This window comes from Anomaloglossus baeobatrachus, chromosome 8, assembly GCF_048569485.1.
Source record: "Anomaloglossus baeobatrachus isolate aAnoBae1 chromosome 8, aAnoBae1.hap1, whole genome shotgun sequence".
Taxonomy (NCBI): domain Eukaryota; kingdom Metazoa; phylum Chordata; class Amphibia; order Anura; family Aromobatidae; genus Anomaloglossus; species Anomaloglossus baeobatrachus.
Window position 1 is genome coordinate 65,801,989 of NC_134360.1, and position 23,813 is coordinate 65,825,801.

Consider the following 23,813-nt stretch of genomic DNA (forward strand, 5'->3'; position numbering starts at 1 on the left):
CCCACCTCGTTGCCGGAGGACGCAGGTATGGTGTTGTTCGTCATTCCTGGAGTGTCACACGTAGTGATGTGTGCTGCCTCAGGAATGATGAACAACCTGCGTCCAAAATCAGCAACGATATTTGGGAAATGGACGACGTGTCAACAATCAACGATTTGGTGAGTATTTTGCATCATTAGCGGTTGCTTGTACGTGTAACACGCAACGACATCGCTAACGAGGCCGGATGTGGATCACGAAATCCATGACCCCAACGACCTCACGTTAGCGATGTAATTGCGTGTAAAGCGGCCTTTACACGCTAAGATCTGAGGCTTAGCTTATGATTATTCGGGCTGAAACATGTTCTTTATACACCAGGTTGGTGAATGAAGTGCCTAGACCCTAAGGAAATTTGTGCATTTGCTGTCCACGGCCACTGACCTGAAATGATCCATTCATCTTTTACTGATGTACCATTATAATATAAATCCATATTTATTAATATGGGTAATAAAAGGTCTGCTGGAGTAAGGTCCGTCTTGGCACATCTCTGGCCATCGGTGCATCATAAAAGATAATCTGCACACGACTTCTAGATTTTTACGTATCTAATTTCTGATGGAAATTCTAATGCATTTACCCTCAAATTCACAGCGACAATAGATGAAAAAGACATAATAGACACTTGTAAGACACACTTTGGACTCTACTTATTGACCTAAGAGTACAATGAAGTTGACATGACAGTTATTTGTCGTTAAAGGGTGACATTTTTTAGTTCCTGTATAGTTGGGGAAATATCTTTTCCTGTTTTACAGCATTGAGCATTTGTGGTCGGTTCTCTGTAGACATCCTCCTCCTCCTCTCTCTATCTTGTAAGTTCCTTTTTTTTCAGTGACAAGTGCACGGAACACAAGATCACGTCTCTATCCAGCCATGCAGGCCATAAAGTGTGTCGTGGTGGGAGATGGGTAAGTGCAAAAAATATTCATTGTATCTCTACAGGGATAGAAGTTCTGGAAGGTGTGTAATAAAAAACAGAGCACTTCGTGTAAACTTGAGCTAGAAGCAATTGCTTTTCTGCTGTATATGGAACTTACTTCCTGTATATGTGGTTTATGCTGTGACTTTCATGTAGGTCTGCTCTTTTTTAGAAGAATAATATGTTTTATATAAGCAGTCCCTCCGATTTATGGGTTTTCTACCAAAAATGTGAATTACTTGCATATAGATCAATTGTGTAATGGACTGGAAAAGAGTTGGGGGTCAATATTAGGCTACCCTATATCACATGCCCTATTCGTGGAGTGTAGACTATTGGGAATATCAGCCGGTTGACAGAATCTTATAGAGAATTTGAACTCCCCTCCTTTTGTAACGTTCGCGGCCGGTGTAGGGGCAGCAAGTGGGACTAAGGGACCAACTGGACCACAGCTTACCCTTTAGTGAGCGGGGCTTAACTAAGCACCCACAATGAGGCGGATGTCAGGTATCCTTAAACAGTGACCGAGACTGTGGTAGCTGACCCCCAGGGAAGGTGATGGACTCAGGAATAGACAGGTACAGGCGGGGTGACTGAGGCAGGCTGGAGAGGCAGGTACGAATAGGAATGGTGGGCCAACAGGGATAGACAGATATGGGAAGGCAGACTCAGGTATAGGTAGCGGACACAAGGATATCGGGACCTGACAACTAGCTAGCAGAATGAGACACTGAATAACTAGGAACGTTGCACAGGCACCTTCCCTAAAGGGAGAGTGCTTGAAATACATGGTGCCTTTCAGGCATATGCTGAGAGCATTTCCTAGTAATGGCACTCTAACCCTTTAAGAGGAGGGTTGGAGTGTGTGCACATCTTAGGTGTACTTCTGGGAACCTTATGCGGCACTGACAGGGCCTAGGATGAGAAGGAGGAAGGAGAGCACATGGGAAGCTGCGCGGCAGCTGGGGAGAGGGTAACGTCTAAATCCCAGTGGCCAGACGGACCTCTGCTGACGTCATGCCCATGTGACCAGAAGGGGCAAGGTCTCTGCCGACATAGCTGATACCAGGAAGCTACATTATTCTTTTAAGTCCATGTGGACATGGAGATGATTATAATATAAGCAGGGTTCTGGGGGTAAGACCCCCAGATGGGGGTGTGCAGGGGGGGGCGAAACTTACTCTTGCATGAGTTTAGTGGACAGGAGGAAACCACCACGCCCACCACCCAAGCCAGTCACACCCACTAACCAAGCCGGTCACGCCCACAGGTCCTTCTACCCACTGGGATTTAGCCACAACTCTGGGGAGAGCGGGACCCGGCCAGGGCGGTGAGCAAGTCGGCGTCCCCGTATCGCTAGTCAGGTCATTAGTATATTTTGATACTTACAAAGAATGTTCCAAGTTTGGTAAATAAGTGCAGATGAAGAGACAGAGCCTGGCCTTCAGTGTGATTGTGACCCAAGGGTGGAGGTGTGCACATTTGTCATAGCCTCGGTGGACCTGGAATGAACATTCCGCACACGTTCTCCCAGTGTCATTGTTTTGCCTCAACATTTCCAAACAAATCTTTACTAATTCAGGCTGCACTCAAAATAATGACGAGATGTAGAATTATAGACATGCATTCATCACCTAATTATTAAATCCTGGGCCGGAGGCCATTGTTGCATTTGCTGCCAATGTGATTTGGCAACCTGCATACCATTTATACCTACAGCTTAGATAGCAACCTGGAAAAATCCCTTATTTTCTTCCTTGTATGTTACAATTACTAGAACCTTTTGTTTGCACTTCACAATCACTGGATGGTTTCCTTCCTCATAGCTTGCACTTACAGTAATCTGTTTATTTAAAGGGGTTGTCCACTTCTTTTATTTTCAATAACAAAACTCAACATTGTTTAAACATTAGAAAAAATGTATACTCGCCTACCTATCCCCCACCACTCATCTGTAATATTGGCCAAGTTCCCTGCCAATCTCCAGGCTGGGGACAGGCACATAACTGCTGCAGCCAATCTCTGTCCACAGCAGTGACCATTTAGTCACCTCTTTGGCCAATGATTGACTGCATCTTTTGCATGTCCTTAAGATTAGAATATGTAGTAAAACTGAAATAACAAAGAAGGAGGGGGGGGCAGATGGTGTTTTATCTGATGGTAACAGAAATAATTAAATTAGGTGCACTAAGTTGCTGTGGTTGTGTTACAGATACAACCACTATAATTACATGTTGAGGAAGGCTGCTGCCGAACTCAGGAGAATAACGTTGAAGGAGGTGGAAGAAAAGGGTTAATCCAGGATCAATGTGGATTAAAATATTTGATTTTATTGTTCAACACGTTTCGGAGTAGTATGACTACTTCTTCAGGAAACAAAAATCAGAAATCAATAATGTAAATTATTGATTTTAGTTCCTGAAGAAGGAGTCACACTGCTCCGAAACGCATCGAACAATAAAATCAAATATCCTAATCCACATTGATCCTGGATTTACCCTTTTCTTCCATCTACTTCAACCTTAAAATCAGAATAGGATGAACAAAGACTGGCTTCTGGACTGGTTGTACGGATATGTGACTGCTGCAGCCAATCATTGGTCATAGCAGTCCCAAATGTATGGTTGGTTACAGTGTCACATCTAGTGGAAGAAAAAGTTCAGAGACTGGTGGAAGGGATCTGTAGGTAAGTATGCATTATTTTTAGACAATGCCGGGCACTTTAGAAAAATAAAAAGCTGAATAACCTCTTTAACTGTCGACATAGGTAGAGATTTGCTAAGCAAAGTCATACATGTAATGCACAAAATGTATTATGCTTTTTTTAAATACTTTTTGTGCCTCGTTGGGCAAAGGGCTGTGGCTTAGCAGGGAAGCTACTATGTGGTTTCGTGCAAAACAGGGCAAGGCTTGAGATTATGCTGTGCATCAAAAAGAGGCAACATTTCTCGCAGAAATTTGGCTTAAAGCAAACTAATTATTAGCTGATGTAAATTTGGATAAAAGTGCCTAAAATGTGCAACACTTATCAACCAGCTGTGACTGATGTGGTATACTGTCAGACAGTCTAGGGTAAAGTTTACACTGTGTAAAAATGATTTACTTTTAGTAAGTTTGCCAGTTATGTTCACACTAGCTTCACGACTTCCGTTTGTAATGCTGGATGTGTATATACTCAGATTCTGGTGATCGCTCACAAATACAAAGTGCTTTAATGGTGTCAAACAGAGAGAAAGAGAGAAAGAGACAGAGGGAGAAAGAAGGATGGGGAGGGAAGGAGAGGGATAAAGAGAGATGGAGAAAGAGAGAGAGAAAGATACTGAGAGATAACAAGAGTGAGAGAGAGGGAAGGAAGGAAAGAGAAGGGGAGAATGGGTAAGGGAGAACAGAAGGGAAAGAGAGGGAGCGAGAGATATGGAGAGTTAGTGAGGGAGAGAGCGAGAAAGAGGGAAGGGAGAGAGAGACAGAGGGAAAAAGAAGGATGCGGAGGGAAGGAGAGGGATAAAGAGAGATGGAGAAAGAGAGAGAGAAAGATACTGAGAGATAACAAGAGTGAGAGAGAGGGAAGGAAGGAAAGAGAAGGGGAGAATGGGTAAGGGAGAACAGAAGGGAAAGAGAGGGAGCGAGAGATACGGAGAGTTAGTGAGATAGAGAGCGAGAAAGAGGCAGGGATATGGAGAGGAGGAGCAGGAAAAAGATAGCAACAGAGTGAAAGATACAAAGGGAGAGGGAGTGATAGAAAGGATGGAAGGAGAGGGAGAATGGAAGAGAAAGAGAGGGAGAGCGATAGGGCAAAGGAATGAGAGAGAGGGAGAGATAGAGAGGGGGAGAGATGGGAATATGGAGAGAGGGAGAAAGATATAGACAGCGGGGAAAAAAGAGAGAGAAAGGTACAAAGGGAGCTAGAGGATTAGAGAGAGGGAGGAAAGAGGGAGGAGAGAGGGAGAGGGTGGGAGAGAGAGAAAGGTAGAGAAAGAGAGAAAGGGAGGGTGAGATTGGGACATTAAGAGTGGGGAGAGTAAGAGGAGAGTGAGGGGGATAGAGAAAGAGTAAAAAGGTAAGAAGGAGAGAGAAAGAGAGAAGGTGTGAGAAAGAAAGAAAGAGAGAGGGAGGAAATAGGAAAATTGGGAAATAGAGAGGATAGAGGGACAGGACGAGAAAGTGAGAGGGAGACAGAGGGGGAGAGGGAGAGAGGAAAGGAGGATAGAGAGGGAGAGAGAAATAGAGAGAGAAAAGGAGGAGAGAGGGAGACAAAGATAGGGAAAGAGAGAAAGAGAAAGAAGGGGAGGGGAAAAGAAAATGAGAGAGGAGAGAGAGGAAAGGAAGAGAGCTGGAGAAAGAAGGAGGGCGAGAGACTGAGGGAGAGAAAGAGGAAGGGAGAGGGGGAGGGAGGTGAGAGAGGGCGAGAAAGAGAGAATGGGAAAAAGAGAGTGAGGAGAGAGAAATAAAGATATACAGATGAAGACATGAGGTATGGCTATTCTCACTTGACTGGCATGGAAGCGAAATCTGAACTAGAAGTGTGTGCTGCAGAAATTCATTATACGATAGAGAGCAATTAACCAATAAAATTACCATTATGAAATCATCAGCAAGTGGTTACATAACAGCACTTCTCCTTTTGTCATCACCATTCTCATCATCACATCATCATTATTTAGAAGGTTCTGTGACACAACCTCTGATTGACATACTATTTATTACAGTCCAGCAGCAAGGCAGATTAGTGAAAAAAAAGTGAATGCCACCAAACTACCACACCCCGGCCAGGAGAGGAAGTGGTGCTGATGTGCATTAGTTTTGCCAGAATTACTGCCAGTACTGAAGTTTTATTTGACACATGAGTGTTTATATTATCATCTTATTTTGGTCTTATCTTTTTCTTTCATGGTAAAAACTTACTGTTCTAAATACAAGATAAGTGCTTTATATTAAGCTACATAGTTTGGTCAACTTATGTGTGTGTGGCATGGAGCCATATCATTATAGGTCTATATCTAATTTTTCACAATTTGTATTCTATACACCTAGATAAATCTGCCTATCATCACTTACAAAAGTATAGACAATATCTATCTTAGCTTATACATGGTGAGAAGAATTAGGACATTTCAAAACCAATAGAACACATTTAAAACTTTGGTTAACAAGCAAGAAACTAGTGCGTATACTCATTGTATAATGTAAAGACAAAAATAAAACCCGAAGAAAAAGTTACATAGTTACATATGTTGAAAACTGTTGTTCTGCACATAGCAGAGTTGGTACTGATGCCCCTCTCTGTAGCATAAACCAGGGTCAGACTGGGCACCAGGGAAAACCCCGGTAGGCCCCGGGCCCTCAATGGGCCTCCGTGCCTTATATAGTGCAGCTGTACAAGGCTGCCTGCTTCTCAGGGCAGGCATTTATTGGTGGGCAGACTTGTCAGCTAACCCAGGGCCCCCTCACTCTGAGGGCCCCAGCCTTTCAATCACAAATGTCAATGATAGTACAAGTTGTGTAAAGGCCCAGTCAAACTAAACAATTTACCAGCGATCCAAACAACGATACAACCTGATAGAGATCGCTGGTAAGTTGCTAGGAGGTCGCTAGTGAGATGTCACACTAAGCGACGCTCCAGCGATCCCACCAGCAACCTGACCTGGCAGGGATCGCTGGAGCGTCGCTACACGTGGAAGCATGCTGCACTTGGTAACTAAGGTAAATATCGGGTAACCAACCCGATATTTACCTTGGTTACCAGCGCACACCGCTTAGCGCTGGCTCCCTGCACACCTAGCCAGAGTACACATCGGGTTAATTACCCGATGTGTACTCTGCTACGTGTGCAGGCAGCAGGGAGCCGGCTTCTGCGGACGCTGGTAACCACGGTAAACATTGGGTAACCAAGAAGCCCTTACCTTGGTTACCCGATATTTACCTTCATTACCAGCGTCCGCCGCTCTCACACTGCCAGTGTCAGCTCCCTGTTCCCTGCACTCCTAGCCACAGTACACATCGGGTTAATTACCCGATGTGTACTCCGGCTACGTGTGCAGGGAGCCGGCACTGACAGCTGAGAGCGGTGGACGCTGGTAACGAAGGTAAATATCGGGTAACCAAGGAAAGGGCTTCTAGGTTACCCGATATTTACCGTGGTTACCAGCGTCCGCAGAAGCCGGCTCCTGCTGCCTGCACATTTAGTTGTTGATCTGTCGCTGTCACACACAGCGATGTGTGCTTCACAGCGGGAGAGCAACAACTAAAAAATGGTCCAGGACATTCAGCAACAACCAACGACCTCACAGCAGGGGCCAGGTTGTTGCTGGATGTCACACACAGCAACATCGCTAGCAAGTTGTGCCTCAGCAGCGATGTTGCTAGCGATGTTGCTTAGTGTGACGGTACCTTAAGATCACTGACTAAAGTTTCCGCAGTTGCAGAATGACCTTAGTGAAATCACAGTCATGTGACTCACCAAAGGTCCTAACGCTGCACTGTGAGAGTCCAGACCTGCAGATATGCGCTGTCAAAGGACTTGGAGACTCCTCCTCTACTCAAATGTATGTCCGTCTGTGACGCCCTGGCAAAACCAGGTAGTCACAGAGTTAATCCTCCTTTGTAATCTGATCCCACACTGGTACAGTTCTGCAGACACACCCCTCCCCCCAGTGTAGGAGCTAAACTGAGCTGCAGGGGAGGGGCTGGAGTAGTGTGTGAGAGGAGAGTGAACAGAGCAGACCAGGATGTGAAAGCTCCTGGCTGCTGTGGAGGAGGGAAGCGTGAGGAAGGGACCTGAGGTGACCGGGGCAGGGTAGTGGCCCGCCGGTACCAAGAGAGGGCCCGGATCACTGCAGGGGAGTGGGCTCCCCGTTCCCAGCTGAGGAGGAGGAAAGAGAAGGAGTGGAGAACAGGGAAGGAGAAAGAGGTTTCTAGCTGCAGAACAAGAAAAGGGGCCTTCTGTACCGCAGGTGGGATCCGAATAACACCCGCTGAGGACTTACGGACACCGGCAATTCCTGGTTAATTGCTGACTCTGTGTGAGTTTCTTGCAAAGTGAACTGTGAGTTAAAACATCCCCCGGTCCAACCGGGCGCACAGCTCCCAGGCGGTTGCCTTCCCCTCACTGCACCAACCACCTCACCGGGGTCCCGGGACACCAACACCCTACCCGTGGAGGGAGATCACCACCTTGCTGCCCACCACCATCCCCGGGATCCTTTAACTGGCAGCGGCGGTGCACCGTTACCTCACCGCACACCACGGGTGGCGTCACGGACAATCAGAACTTTATCCAAAATCCAATCCCCATTTTCACTCGTGGGCGAGGAGCGCTGCTCGAGCCCCGGGTCCGGCCCCACTCGAGCCACCAAGGAGAAGGTACCAGACCCGAGCGTGATCCCCCGAGCAGCTCCCCACCCCCGTGACGGAGGACTGGCCCCCGCCCGCGACTCGTCTTTCAGGCGTGCATACATATGAACAGTGCGGCGACAGGACTCAGGTAAAGGAGCTCCGCAGCACTGCACCAAGATACCGTCATCACTAGTGCCGAGGCTGCAGGAGGAGGACACGGCAGGAGCGAGACAGAGGAGCTCCACAGGCCCGCACTGCGACATACCATCATCACCAGGGCCCCTACAGCTGGGCCCCTCTAAGCACGGGGCCCAAGGCAACTGTCCCCTCTGCCCCCCTGGTAGCTGCTGCGCCATTGGGGTGCATACAGCACTGTGGTGGGGGCAGACAGTTCTGGGGTATAAGCACTGGGGTTAGGAGACAGTTCTGGGAAGGGTATACTGCACTGTGGTGGGGGGCAGACAGTTCTGGGGTGGGACATAAATCTCTGCGGCTCCTCTCTTCATGAGGGATGCTAGAGTGTATGGGCTCCTTCCAGGTACCTTCTCTTCATCTCTGAACAGGAATTCAGCACACTGCACGCTAGCGCTGCCCACAGATGATGAACTTCAATGCCCCTGCACACAAGGCTCAGCAGTGACACGTTGCATGCAGGAAAGTGCAGCTGCCACCCAAGCACTGCAGTCCCCAGAGCTCGGCCCCAGGGCCACAGGATAAATCACCGCACCTGCTGACGGCCTCCCTAGTGGTCCCGGGCCCCGACACTTGCCCGTGTGTGCCGGCTGCTGACACCGGCCCTGAGTGGGCCCCTGGAGTCAGATCTCTTGGTGAACCCCAGACACTCCAGTCCGACTCTGGCATAAGCCATCGGAAGATTGCAGCTTCTAGTAGTAAAAACAATAAAATTTTAAAAGAAAATTTTCAAAAATATGAAAAAATTTAAAAAAGCACAAAAGTCCAAATAAAATTGTAAAAAATAAAACGATTAAAAAAAATAAAAAACATATATTCGGTATCGACGATTTCAGAAATGCCCGATCTATCAAAATATAAAACAAATTAATCTGATCGGTACACGGTGTAGCGAGAAAAAAAGTAAAAACAATAAAAAGAATTAGGTTTTTTTGGTTGCCGCAACATTGCAATAAAATGCAATAATAGGTGATCAAAACATCGCATCTACCCAAGAATGGTATATTTAAAATTAAAAATGTCAGGTCAAGAAGCCAAAAATAAGCCATCACTGAACCCCAAATCCTGAAAAATGAGAATGCTACGGGTCTTGTAAAATGGCATCAAAAGCGCTACTCTTTTTTGACAAATTTCTGATTTTTTTCCCCACTTACTGTATTTTTCATTTTATGAGATGCACCAGATTATAAGACGCACCCCAAATTCAGAGCAAAAAAAGTGAAAAAAAATGTGCGCGGTGAGGGCTTCAAAGAAGTGACGCCAGGAGTCTGCGCAGATTGAGCTCTAGGCTCAATGGAAAGCCGAGATCTCATCTACGCAAGCACCACCTCCTAGCGCCATTTTCCTGAAGTCCGCTGGAGGGAGCTCACTGGGCTGGAGGTGGCGCCTGCGCAGATAAGAACTTGAGCCGAGAGCTCCACCTGCGCACGCGCAGACTCCAGGCGGCATTATTCGAAGTCCTCACCACCCTACCCGCAGCGCCAGTCCAGTCCTCGGAGACCCCATACAGCAGCCGAAAAGCCTGCGCAGACACCACACAGCCACCGGAGACCCCACACAGGTGTTGCAAACACCGCACAGCCGCCCCAGCAGCAGCCGCAGGAGACCCAGCACAGTGGTGCAGACACTGCACAACAATCGCAGTCCCTGCACAGCCCCTCAGCATTCTCCCGGCCTCCTGCGACCCCTCTCCACCACCCCCGGTAAGCTACATTCAAATTATAAGACACACCTCTCACTTTCCTCCCAAATTTTTGGGAGGAAAAGTGCATCTTTTAATCCGAAAAATACGGTAAATAAAATGTTTGACATGTTTGGTATCTACAAACTCGTATTGACCTGGGGATTTATACTGGTAGGTCAGTTTTACCAAAAAAATAAACACTGTAAATACATTTTTAAAAAAATCTTTGTGGAATTGCACTTATTTTGCAATTTCACTGCGCTTTCTGCAATTTGTTTTGCATTTTCTAGTATACTATGGGGCCGAATGGAGTAATTACAACTCGTCCAGCAAAAAAACAAGCCCTCGTATGGCTATATTGACAGAAATTAAAAAAGGTAAGGCTCTTAGAATAAAGGGAGAAAAAAACAAAAATAAAAAATGGAAAACCACTGGGTGTTGAAGAAGTTAATAGCTGCTGCTGTAAAGAAAAACGGATTGCACACAGATGTCAAGTGAGAAAAAAAACCATCCGAGTTTTGTGGAGGAAATGTTACCATAAGGGCTCATTCAGACGTCAGATTTTTCCATGTATAAGAAAAATGGGTCAATTTTTGGGATCAGACCCTGAGTTTGATTAGGCTCAAAATACTTCCTATGGGATAACAAATGCAGAAGAAAAAATGACTTCAAGAAAATATATTTTGAAGAAGAATAATTATTTATTTTATTAAAAATAATTTTTATTAACATTTTGATTAAAAATACAATTAATAAATAAAATAGTAGGAGCCTCCAATGCAAAAACACACACACACACACACACACACACACACACACACACACACACACACACACACACACACACACACACACAAAGGCTACTGAGATGGTATGCAGAGAAATTCACCCTAAAGCACTCCAAAAAATGGCAACAGCACAGCTATGCAAAATTTGCTGCTAGTGATCCCAAGTATTATATGGGTAACTAGGGTGTCAATACACCTATAGTATAGTGAATAAATTAATACACAAAAATAAACCCACCAGAGACACTGCCTGCCAATCAACCATTAGCATCTAAATTCCTGCAATACTAATAGCGATAATGCCCCAAAAAATAGGTGAATCCAGACTGCATACCTGAACGTGATCAGATGTAATAATCCACTCCTAGCTCGCCTCTAAAGCCCGACGCGCGTTTCGTACACATGAGATCCTCAGGGGGTGTGTTGATCAGAGTTTGGTCCGAGTGCCATCAGTTTGGAAAAAAAAATTCTCGATATTCTCTATTCTGACCATCCATTAAAATCTCATTGTACTCAGGAGTATTTGAAGCGCGGTTCAATTTTTCTACTGATCCATAGACTTGCATTGCCGATTTTGATACAACCAGACAAGTCTTTGCAATTTTCCATGGAATGTACAGCTCGTGAAAAATCACAGACTTGTGAGTGGCCCCATAGACTATCACAGATACGAGTGCTATCCGTAAGCTAGTGACAGAACCATTTTAATCTCGTTGCACCTCCCCTGACAAATTGAACCCTTTCTAGCTGTTACATCACCACCGGAGTCCGCTCCATCGACTTCTACTCCGATCGCCAGGCGACGCCATGTTCCTGCCGTGGATAGTGCTGGTGATAGGAGAGGAGTCGATGCCAGCGGAGCCGGTGGGTGCAGGCTCCGTTCATCTACTGGCTGGGTTATCTTGAGATCTGCAGTGCCACTGGCTGACTGTAGGTGGCGGGTGTCTCCCAGCTGAAGTACCATCATTCAGCTACAGCCTATGGGAAGACACCACACCCTTTTTAATGCCCCTCCTGTCTGCTGACCTCTGCCCTAGATAGTTCTGAAAATTCTGGCTCCTGTTTCGTCCTGTTATGTGATTTCGTGTGCTGATTACCGCTTGTTTCCTGACTACCCTCCTGCCTGCTGTTTTTGTACCTTGCTGCCCAATCCAGATTTGACCTCTGCTTGTTTCTGATTACGTCCTTGCCTGCTGATTCTGTCCCTGTTCTGCTATTCCTGGTTTGACCCTGCCTGACAACTACTCTCTCAGACTGCAGCCTTCCACAGGTAGTGATCTCCAGGGCGCTGTGTAATTCCAATTCCCTGTATAGGGGTTAAAGGGTTTCAGGGTTCTGGGAGTCCTACTTGGTGAGTGGCTTCCCTCTAGCCTGTCCACTACAGCCTGTCTGAGTCTGTGGATCCAGGCAGGCGTTACACTAGGCTTCTTATATACTTTTTATACTAAATATCATATTGGAGATGTGGTCATACAAGGTATTTGTAGAGGGTAACATTACATTAGAATCACAGGTATTATTTCTAACCTAATATTTGTATTTGTTTTTGCAGCTGCTGCTTGACATTGAGCACTGCTGCTTAGCTCACTGGTAACCAGGATGCCAAAGTCCTTTTCTTCTTCTGTTACCTCTAGTTTTATTCCATTTGATGGACACACAGTACATTTTATCAGCAACGTTCTTGCCCATGCTATTGTGTCGCCCACGGTTATGGGGTACTCGGTCCCGGTCGGCGTATAACTGGGGAATGTCACTTTGATGGCCGTTGCCCAGTTCCGTGCCCTGGTGCTTTTAAAAAGGGGGATATTTACAGGGGATTTGAATAATGTTCACACGTGATGCCACTTGCGGTTTGCGGCTATGTGGATGAAGCCGCCGCTGCACAGTTGTCACTACTGGGGCTGGTGTTAGACCCTCTGCAGATGGGTTTTGAAAGAAGGTTGGCCACATAAGGGGTTTCAGTGTAACTGGTTCTTTTACTCACTGGTAACTGGTCACCCGAAGCTGGCTTGTCTTAACTGCAGGTCCCCGTAGTCCCAATGCCGGTTTAGTGACCTGGTGGCTTCTTTCCCCTGCACCTGTCTTTGGTTGGTGTGTCCCCATGGCGTAGAGCGGCTGGGGGTCCCCTCCTGGTTGTCTTCTTCAGCAGTCTGTATGACGGTAGCGTGAACCCTGTGGGGTTGGAGTCTCTGGTCCTCTCCCCAGTTCTCTCTACGAGTCCCGAACCGATCAGCAAGGTCCTTGATGGTCCCCTCACTGTGCAGATTTTATCAGGTCTGCTTGGAGCTTTTGCCTAACCTAGGATTCTGTATCTCATTAGTGCGTAGTTCCGGGAGCACTCCACCGTACTCCACCGGCAACTAACCGCCTGGGCCCTCAGGTCACTGTTCACTCCGGTCAGTCCGTCTGCTCATTTTCACTGTCTCTGACTCACTGTTGTCCACTGTCTGACTGTCCACTGTCTGCCCCTCCCACCTGGTTGTCTAGTGGACTGCATTGGCTCCACCTCTAGGCAGCCATCCATTACTCCGACCCTAGTCTTGTACCAGTCTCTGGGGGATTTTGGGGAAAACAGGGATTATCTGGAGTGTTTGTGTGTTACCGGCACTGGTCTTTTGGGTCCCTAGGGGGTAAGCCCTGAATACTTGTGGGGATGCAGTACCTTGTAGCTCCCTGATGGCTTCAGCGGTGCTACACTATCACTTTTTTCAGATTGTATGGGGATGAGAACCCTGTAATGACAGGTTGTTAGAAACAATTGTCTAAATAGGTTGTCCCAAGTGATCAGTGAAGGTCCTGTTGATGAGACCCTCAGTAATCCATGGGGTTCACTTAGGAAAGTTGCAGTGACCACAAACAAATCTACATGGCATCTGTAAGGTTATCTCTAGCCATCTACAGTATCTATTTTACTGAGTAGTTCCTGTTTTACTGTTGATTTTTCAAAAGAGACTTCTCTGTTGTTTCACCTTTTATCTTGGAGATATATTTCTTTACTGTTATTGGTGTTCAATGCGTCATAGCATTGACCATAAATAACCACAGTAGATTTTCCACTAATCATGGTCTTACAGAGTTAGGGTACCTTCACACTTAGCGATGCAGCAGCGATCCGACCAGCGATCTGACCTGGTCAGGATCGCTGCTGCATCGCTACATGGTCGCTGGTGAGCTGTCAAACAGGCAGATCTCACCAGCGACCAGTGAACCGCCCCCAGCCAGCAGCGACGTGCAATCGACGCTGCGCTTGCACGGAGCCGCCGTCTGGAAGCTGCGGAGACTGGTAACTAAGGTAAACATCGGGTATGGTTACCCGATGTTTACATTAGTTACCAGCGCACAGCGCTTAGCTGTGTGTGCAGGGAGCAGGGAGCCGCGCACACTGAGCGCTGGCTCCTTGCTCTCCTAGCTACAGTACACATCGGGTTAATTAACCCGATGTGTAATGCAGCTACATGTGCAGAGAGCAGGGAGCCGCGCACACTGCTTAGCGCTGGCTCCTTGCTCTCCTAGCTGCTGTACACATCGGGTTAATTAACCCGATGTGTACAGCAGCTACATGTGCAGAGAGCCGGAGCCGGCAGCACAGGCAGCGTGAGAGCTGCAGAGGCTGGTAACTAAGGTAAATATCGGGTAACCACCTTGGTTACCCGATGTTTATCTTGGTTACAAGCTTACCTCAGCTGTCAGACGCCGGCTCCTGCTCCCTGCTCGCTTCATTTGTCGCTCTCTCGCTGTCACACACAGCGATCTGTGTGTCACAGTGGGAGAGCGCCTTTGAAGAAAACGAACCAGGGCTGTGTGTAACGAGCAGCGATCTCGCAGCAGGGGCCAGATCGCTGCTCAGTGTCACACACAGCGAGATCGCTAATGAGGTCACTGCTGCGTCACAAAAAGCGTGACTCAGCAGCGATCTCGGCAGTGAGCTCGCTGTGTGAAGCACCCCTAATAGAAATAGTATAGGTTTTCTCTCCTGCTGATATATCAGTCCACTGATTTAAGAGGTTAACAGACACGGGTGGATTATGAATCCATCCACACCTGTTAGCCGCACATATCAGCTGCTCAAATCAGCAGACATTTGCAGTCGGCAGTTATTCCTTCCTTCATGATTTAGGACATCCCGGAACATCCTTGGTCGTGAAGTGTGTATCAGACATGAGTGAATGCACCTAAAATTTTATGTATTATGCAGATCAATTGATTTTTGTATCTAATCTTTTTTGAGGTATTTTTTCCCCTCTCATAACAAGTAAAAAGTAAAGAATATACAATATATATAGTATATCTAATATATAAAGCTGACTGTATGTATGTGTGTATATATGTATGTATGTGTATGTATGTATGTATGTGCACTAAAGGAATCCGTACCGTCGCATTTACAATCACAAAATTTTGCACAGACACTCCATGTGTCTCAGGGAATGTCGTAGACTATGTTTTCACCGGAAAATGTAACCCCTCGCTTTACAATTACTGTACAAAAAAACTGCTTACATTAAAGTGAATGGAGCTGCGACCTACAGGTTATTAATAGCAGCTGTGATTGGTTGCTATTGGAACAAAATAAATTGTTATTATAAGAAATTTATGTGTGAGGTAATAAGATGGGGAGACAGCTAGAGAGAGACAAAAAGAGACAGACAGACAGACATAGGCACAGACAGACTAAGTGTCAGACAGGGAAAGAGACAGATAGACATAGAGAGACAGAGACATACAGGGAAAGAGAGAGAGAGACAGACAGACAGAGGCAGACACACACACAGACAGGGAAAGAGACAGGCACAGATAGACAGGGAAAGAGACAGACAGAGGCAGATACAGACAGACAGACAGACAGGGAAAGAGACAGAGGCAGACAGACAGAGAGACAGACAGGGAAAGAGAGAGAGACAGACAGACAGAGGCAGAGACACACACACACACACAAAGACATGGAAAGAGACAGGCACAGATAGACAGGGAAAGAGACAGACAAAGGCAGATACAGCCACACAGACAGACAGGGAAAGAGACAGAGGCAGACAGACAGAGAGACAGACAGGGAAAGAAACAGAGACAGGGAAAGAAACAGAGACAGAGAAAGAGACAAAAACAGAGAAAGAGACAAAAACAGGGAAAGAGACAAACACAGGGAAAGAGACAGAGACGAGAAAAAAGACAGGGAAAGAGACAGAGACAGGAATGAGACAGAGACAAGGAAAGAGACAGAGAGAAGGAAAGAAATGGGGAAAGAGACAGAAACAGATGGGGAAAGAGACAGACGGGGAAAGAGACAGACGGGCAAAGAGGCAGACTGGGAAAGAGACAGAGGGGGAAAGAGACAGACACAGACAGACACAGAGATAGAGAGAGACAAACAAACACAGACAGACACAGAGACAGACAGAGATAGAGATAGAGAGAGACAGACAGAGAGAGAGACTGATACATAGACAGGCAGAGAGATAGACACAGACACACATGGATAGAGACAGGCACACAGACAAGGAAAAAGAGAGACAGACACAGAGACACACAGACACACAGAGACAGACACAGAGACAGAGACAAACAGACAGAGATAGACAGAGACAGACAGACAGAGACAGACACAGACAGAGAGAGACAGACAAACAGAAACAGAGAGAGACAGAGAGAGAGAGAGAGAGAAAGACACAGACAGAGAGTGGGACAGAGAAAGTCACAAACAGACAGAGTCTGGGAGAGAGACAGCGAGGCAGTTACTATCCCAGGCAACGCCCGGGTACTACAGCTAATATATATATATATATATATATATACACACACCATACAAAAGTGAAATTTATCCAGAACATTGTATATTATGTAGTATGCAGATCAAGTAATATTTTTTATTCCATTTTTATTTTATTTTTTGAGGGTTTTATTCATAACAAGTAAAATCTATAAAACAGATATGCATCAGACATGAGTGAACTCACTACAATTTTATAGATCATGCACAGTATGCAGATCGATTAGACCTTATTATGCTGGATATATTGGAAGCGCCGCATGCGATCTATTGCATCTTTCTAGACTCCGTCTGTGGTATCTGCGACGGGGGGATTATTCACAGCACATTGATCGGGCAGCAGACTAGAACTCCAGCAATAAGGATATACAGTATTTTACCTGAGCCTTATGTGCTCACTATAGGTGACTGCAATAATTACATACATTGCCAACATAAGTTTAAAGGTTTACTACACTCAGAAAAAGCGCCGCACCGCGTCTTTTCCTTCTCCTCTACAGGAGGATATATTGAATCATCAAAAGCATAACATGTTATTAGAAAAGCATTATTGGAAAACTCAATCAGTTTTCGAACAAAACCGAACATTGCCGACTTTTGGGGAAAGGGCTCACGTTACCGAGTCCAAGCTGAACAGGTTAAGGCTTGTACCGAATTTGAAACTGGTAAACCTTTATGGAATAGGTTCGATCATCTCTAGTCACATAGATACAGATTCCACTTCTGAGATACGAGAACCACATTTATCTCAAGAACGTCCCCCTGTGTCACGCTATCGGAAATGTAGAGGTGACTGCGCATGCGCAACTATCTCCATTCATTTCTATGTTAGCTCTATGTGTGAATCTTTGTGGATATATATGCTGTATATTACCAGCATAACCTGTTCTGACTGTCTATGTGAGTGTCATAGCCCCCATGCCTGTCCCTGCACATCTGTATAGCGGGATCCCTGTGTTCTCACCCCCTGCCATCTGGCTATAACATATAGTTACATAGGTTGATAAAAGACCTAGGTCCATCTAGTTCAACCTTCCTCCACCAATTCTAAATTTTGTCATTAAATCATTAATAACCAACAATGTTGTGTGTACTGAGGAAATCATCCAGCCCTTTTTAAAAGCTGTTATAGTGTCTGCCATTACTACCTCTTGTGGTAGGGCATTCCACAGTCTGACTGCTCTAACTGTAAAGAACCCTTTCCTATTTAGCTGCTGGAATCGCTTTTCTTCCACTCGCAGTGAGTGCCCCCTGTTCCTTAGTATTGTCTTTGGAAGGAATAAGTCATGTGCCAGTCCTTTATATTGACCACACGTATTTATACATATAAATGAAATCTCCTCTGAAATGTCTGTGTTCTAAGCTAAACATATCTAACTTTTCCAACCTGTCATCATATGGGAGGCTTCCATTCCTTGTAATAGTCTAGTTGCCCGCCTTTGAACTGACTCTAACTTCTAAATGTCCTTTTAAAATGTGGAACTCAAAACTGGATCCCATATTCGAGATGTGGCCTTACAAGTGATTTATAAAGGGGTAACAATACGTTGGGATCACAGGATCTAATCTCTCTTTTTATACACCCTGAAATCTTGTTTGCTTTAGCAGCTGCTGCTTGACATTGAGTGCTGCTGCTCAGCTTATTTGTAATGAGAATACCCAAGTCCTTCTCCTGTTCTGTAGTCCCGAGTTTACTTCCATTTAATGTATACGCAGCTATAGGATTACTCCGTCCTAGGTGCATTACTTTATATTTATCAACATTAAATCTCATTTGCCAAGTATCTGCCCATTCTGACAACTTACCCAGATCGTTTTGTAATACTGTACTATCAAGGTCAGTTTTTAATATCCTACATAGTTTGGTGTCATCAGCAAAGACTGACACTTTACTATCAATCCCATCCCCAAGGTCATTAATAAAGAGATTGAAAAGAATTGGACCTAGAACAGATCCCTGCGGCACCCCACTGCTGACTATAGCATTTAGAGAATGTTCCATTTATGACTAATCTTTGTTTCCTATCTTCCAGCCAATTCCTTACCCAGTTGCATATTGTGTCCCCTAGTCCTTGCTTCAGGAGCTTTAGTAAAAGGCTATTATGTGGTACAGTATCAACACAACTCTTTTTGTGAATGATCTGTATATGAAATGATTAACAGAAAGAGAAATTACCAAAATAAATTTGATTAAAAGATTTTTATTTAATGATGGTTTTGTTTTCCCTTGATAACATAGCACCAACATATTCCACGGCGCTGTACTGGGGCGTCCATCATTCGTATCAGGGACAATTTGTAAAGAAGCCAATTAACCTATCAGTATATTTTTGGATTGTGGGAGGAAACCGGAGAACCCGGAAGAAACCCACGCAGACACGGGGAGAACATACAAACTCCTACAGACTTTCTCGGTCAGATTTTTTTCCATGACCGGAGTACTGCAGACACCTGTGGTAATCACTGAGCCACCCGAGAGATGGTGAGAAGACGCCATTATGGTGGAAGACTGAGATGTGACTTTCCACCCGTCTTTCTGGATGACTTCATCCATGTGCTGCCATCTTGGCCTGGGCCGATGATCGGACTGATGATGAAGCTGGATGGTCCTCAATGGATCTTCTTAATTTTGGGTTACAAGAACTCACTTATTTTCACAGTAGCCGCAAACAAACTTCTCAGTGTCGGAGGAATCTGTCCAACGTCCGACTATAGAATGGAAGACAAAGCTTATGTTACAGACTGATCCTAAAACTAAAACACATCCAAAATTAATGACAGAGCCCCTTCATGTGTGACTGCAGAAGAAATGAAGCAAGCAGTGGTAGTAACTAACACATACACCCCACGACCAGTGGCCATCATTTATGTGATCCTACCTGGACTGGCATCCTGAGCATTGATATATCACAGACTAGTGGATCTCCCAATTGTGATACACGGTAATGGGCAGGAGATCCGGGTGGATCTGCCACCTTCTCATAATACAGTATTGTTTCCATAGCTGGTTATGGCCAAAATCTGTATGGCCATCGATGATCCAGCAGGCAGCATGTCACATCTCATGGATCAATGGTGTCTCTGAGTCGATATTAGGCGAAAGAAACCAAGTAATTACAATGAAAAGTAAAGACATATGGAAGATTTCACTGCAGATAATCTAAAAATGGTGCCTGATGTGAGGCCTACCTGCAGAATTGCAGATTTTATCAGATAACTGGACGATGACGTAGCGCACCCTGTTACTCATCCAGTAGTCGGTGCGACCAGCTTTCCTTATCGGCCTTGTATTCCATCTGATGTCCATATTTACATGAAGCTATGAGGGAAGGCAGGAGAAGATACAGAATATTGAGGTATAATCTAATATATAAAGCTGAATGTGTGTGTGTGTGTATGTCTGGGATTGGCATCTGCACCGTCGCAGCTACAGCCACAAAATTTTGCACACTCACACTTTTGGACCCCGAGAGCGTCATAGGCTATGTTTTGAGAGGAAATTTTAACCCCGCTCTTTACAGTTATTCGCCAAAAAAACTGCCTCCATTAAAGCGAATGGAGCTGGGAGCCACAGTGCAGCCAGAACTTCAGAAGAATGCGCAGCCACGCCCTTATATGGAATGTTGGCATGTCACAATGCAGCCAGGGAAAGAGACAGACACAGACAGGGAAAGAGACAGACACAGACAGGGAAAGAGGCAGACACAGATAGGGAAAGAGGCAGACACAGACAGGGTAAGAAACAGACATAGACAGAGTAAGAGACAGACACAAAGAGACAGACACAAAGAGACAGACACAAAGAGACAGACAGAAAGAGACAGGCTGACAGGGAAAGAGACAGACAGGGAAAGAGAGGGAAAGAGAGAGACGGGTTAAGAGACAGACACAGACAGGTAAAGAGACAGACACGGACAAAGAGACAGACAGACAGGGAAAGAGGGGTAAAGATACAGACAGGGTAAGAGACAGACAAAGAGAGGTAAAGAGACAGACAAAGAGACAGACACAGGGAAAGAGACAGAGGGAAAGAGGGAAATAGACAGGGAAAGAGAGGGAAAAAGACAGACAGGGAAAGAAAGGGAAAGAGACAGACAGGGAAAGAGACAAACAGGGAAAGTGACAGAGATAGATAGACAGACAGGGAAAGAGATTGAGACAGATGGAGAAAGAGACAGAGACAGTCAGAGACAGACAGGGAAAAAGACAGACAGACAAAGAAATAGAGAGAGACAGAGATATATACAGAGGGGGAGACAGACATAATTATATTTCTATCTATTTGTTTTGTGTTTTTTGTGTGCAGAATACATTTTTGTTAATACATTCTATTTTGCTAACAGCAGATATTAACCCGGGCAAAGCCGGGTAGTACAGCTAGTATGTACAGTATATATATATATATATATATGTCGCGGGCGGGGAGGAGGGTGTCAGCACACCGCGCTCACCCCTTCTGCTCGGGTCCGGCAGTTGCTCCTGGTGGCTCGAGCTGTGGGCCGGATCCCGGGGTGTCTCGAGCGACACTCCTCGCCCGTGAGTGAAAAAGGGGGTGTTTGTTGGGGTTATAGTTCGTGACGCCACCCACGGTTGTGGTGATTGCACCACCGCTGCTTTGGATGGGGATCCCGGGGATGGTGATGGGAGCAGCCAGGTGTTGTGTTGCCCCTCCGTGGGTAGGGGTTGGTGATCCCGGGGCCCAGTGGGGTGCAGGGGCGCAGGGGCAGCGCTGTGCCTTGCGGCACTGAGGTACTCACTCAGCCAGTAAACACGACACAGTTCTCGGTAAACAAACGGCTGGTTGGACGGGTCCCTCGGACGGTTCACGGTGCTGCGGTTCCCTGCAGTTAGCGGTGACGGTCTCTTCACTGCACCTTTGAAATGTCTTGTGGTATCGGTGGATTCCCTCCGGTTACCCGCTCCCCGGCTGCAATCTGGGCCGGAGGAGCTCTACACTTTGCCCGCAGGCGCCGGCCCTGGGAAACTGGTGCCTTGGCGGTGGCGGTGTTTCCCCGTTGTGGTTGGACCTTTGCCGTCAATCAGGACTTGCTTGTTGGGAGATCTACGTCCCCTTCACTAACGGATTTAGCAATTTACAGCGACTCCAAGCCTTGCTGGGATCCGAAAGCCCCTGCTCTGGTACTGACTGCCCTTTGTATACTGCTCCAGGCCCTGGATACACACAGCCTCCGCGGCCCTTCCAGCAACCTCCAGACAGTCCCACTGCAGATCTTCACCGCTGTCTGCTGACCTTGCTGTTCTGGCCCTACACAAAGCTGGGCTCTCAGGCTTTCTTTCCTTCTGTCACTTTACTGGCTTCTCTCCTTTACACTTCTCTACTTTCACCACTTTCACTTCTCTGTTTACTCTAGCCCTCTGCTAGACTTCACTCTGTCTTCACTCTTGCCCTCCCTGGGCTAATCTTTCTGGTTTTCCTCCTGCCTCCAGAGTTGTGAGCTCCTAGGTGGGCGGAGCCAACCGCCTGGCCCACCCCCTGGTGTGCATCATCAACCTCTGGAGGAAGGCAACAAGGATTTATGGGTTAGCTGGTGTACCTGCAGGGAATGTGGGGTGCGTGTGTGTTGTTATCTGTGTCCCCTGGCTTGCCCAGGGCGACACATTCCCCCTTAGCAAAACGCAGACCGTCCTCGGGCTGCCCGTCCAACACCGGTTTTATTTTCCTTTTTGTTTTTTTTTTTTTTTCTGAAAAGGTAAAACGGTATAACATTATCAACGGTAAATAATATACATTTTTAATCAAAAACTCTTCCCAAAACGGGAGGCACATTTACTTAAACGTTTCAACGGTATACGGTCATGGCTTCCGCTCTCTCCCACCCAAGCAACCTGGCCCTGATGCTGCCCCTAAAACCCAGGCAGCACCCCTTGACCCACAGTCCAGCACAAGTCACCCGAGCGGGATCTGTCCTTGCCCTCCAGAGGGTGGCCACCGGTTCCTTTGGTGGCTGGGCCCTGGCCTGCTCTGCTCAGGGCCCTCCCTCCAACCTGCCTCTCCGGAGGCGGCATTGCGGAAACGGTAACGGTACCCAACATATTTACATGCCACTAACGTTTGTGGTTGCCCTGCAGAGTTCACGGGCTTGTACATGGATAGTTCCCATGCATTTTAAACGGTCCCCACGGGGACAACGGTGCCGGCTCCGGCCGGTTCAATCAAGCAGACAATCAGGTGACAAACTTCGGTAAATCATTTCTCATTTTTCAAAACTTTCAAACTTTTTCAAACATACAAATAACTCAGTGGTGGTCCCAACGGGGGACGGTGCAACGGGCATCCGCTGCCTTACTCCGGTCCTGCTGCTGCTTCATCCGAGGGAGGGGGTGCAGAGCTCACCTTGCTCTCCGGGCTGCCCTTCAGCTTTACGTCCAGGGCAAACCACCCCCTCTCTCCGCAGTGCCGGGTGTAACGCACCATGTCCCCTGGTATAAGATTGCGGCCAGGATGCTCTTCGGGCAGGTGAGCATGTACATCCCGCCGAGCCACAAACACCTCGGCCTCCAGGCCCGGTTCGTATATGAACCCGTAGCCCCGGCGGATATCGAATCGCCTCACCTGCCCCTCGTAGAACGGGCCCCAGACACGGAAGGTCGCTTGCCGCAGGTTTTCCTTCTCCCTTATGGCTCGGGCCACCAGCTCGGCTTTCCTTCGCTCTCTCTCCGCGATCTCCAGGCCCAGCTTGGTCGGCTCCCTGTCCCAGTATGGCTCCGGCGCACGGGTTGAGCCCCGCGGGACATCCAGCACGTTACCCACTGTCAGAAAGGTGGGCAGCGTATCCCGCGGTGTCATGGCCTTGGGCGCCGCTTTGCAGCGACAACCCGGCGCCACCTCAGCCGAGGTGTGGGGGATGGGCACAGGGGCTTTCCGCAGCTGGGCCCTCGGCTCGGAGCGGGTCATCGGCTCCGGCTCGGGAAGCTGCTCGGGGACTGTCTCTGGCACTATCTTCGGGGCCTCCCATGGCAATGCCTCCGGTTGGCTTCGGGCTCCGGCTACAGGTCGGTCCGCTGGGGCGGACGGGCTGGGTATCGCTACCGGTTGCGGTGGTAGCAGGCCTAGTGGCGGGGTCACGG

The 23,813-nt window shown here is 47.0% G+C and overlaps 1 protein-coding gene across 1 annotated transcript in view; it reads left to right on the plus strand.

Annotated features, from left to right (window-relative positions):
• The first annotated feature begins 855 nt into the window (after positions 1-855).
• Positions 856-23,813, plus strand: part of RAC2 (Rac family small GTPase 2) — a 202,234-nt gene continuing 179,276 nt past the window's right edge. Inside the window, exon 1 of the mRNA XM_075321756.1 lies at positions 856-953. Within this exon, the coding sequence (XP_075177871.1) occupies positions 919-953 (35 nt within the window). The 5' untranslated portion in view covers positions 856-918. The remainder of the gene's footprint in view (positions 954-23,813) is intronic.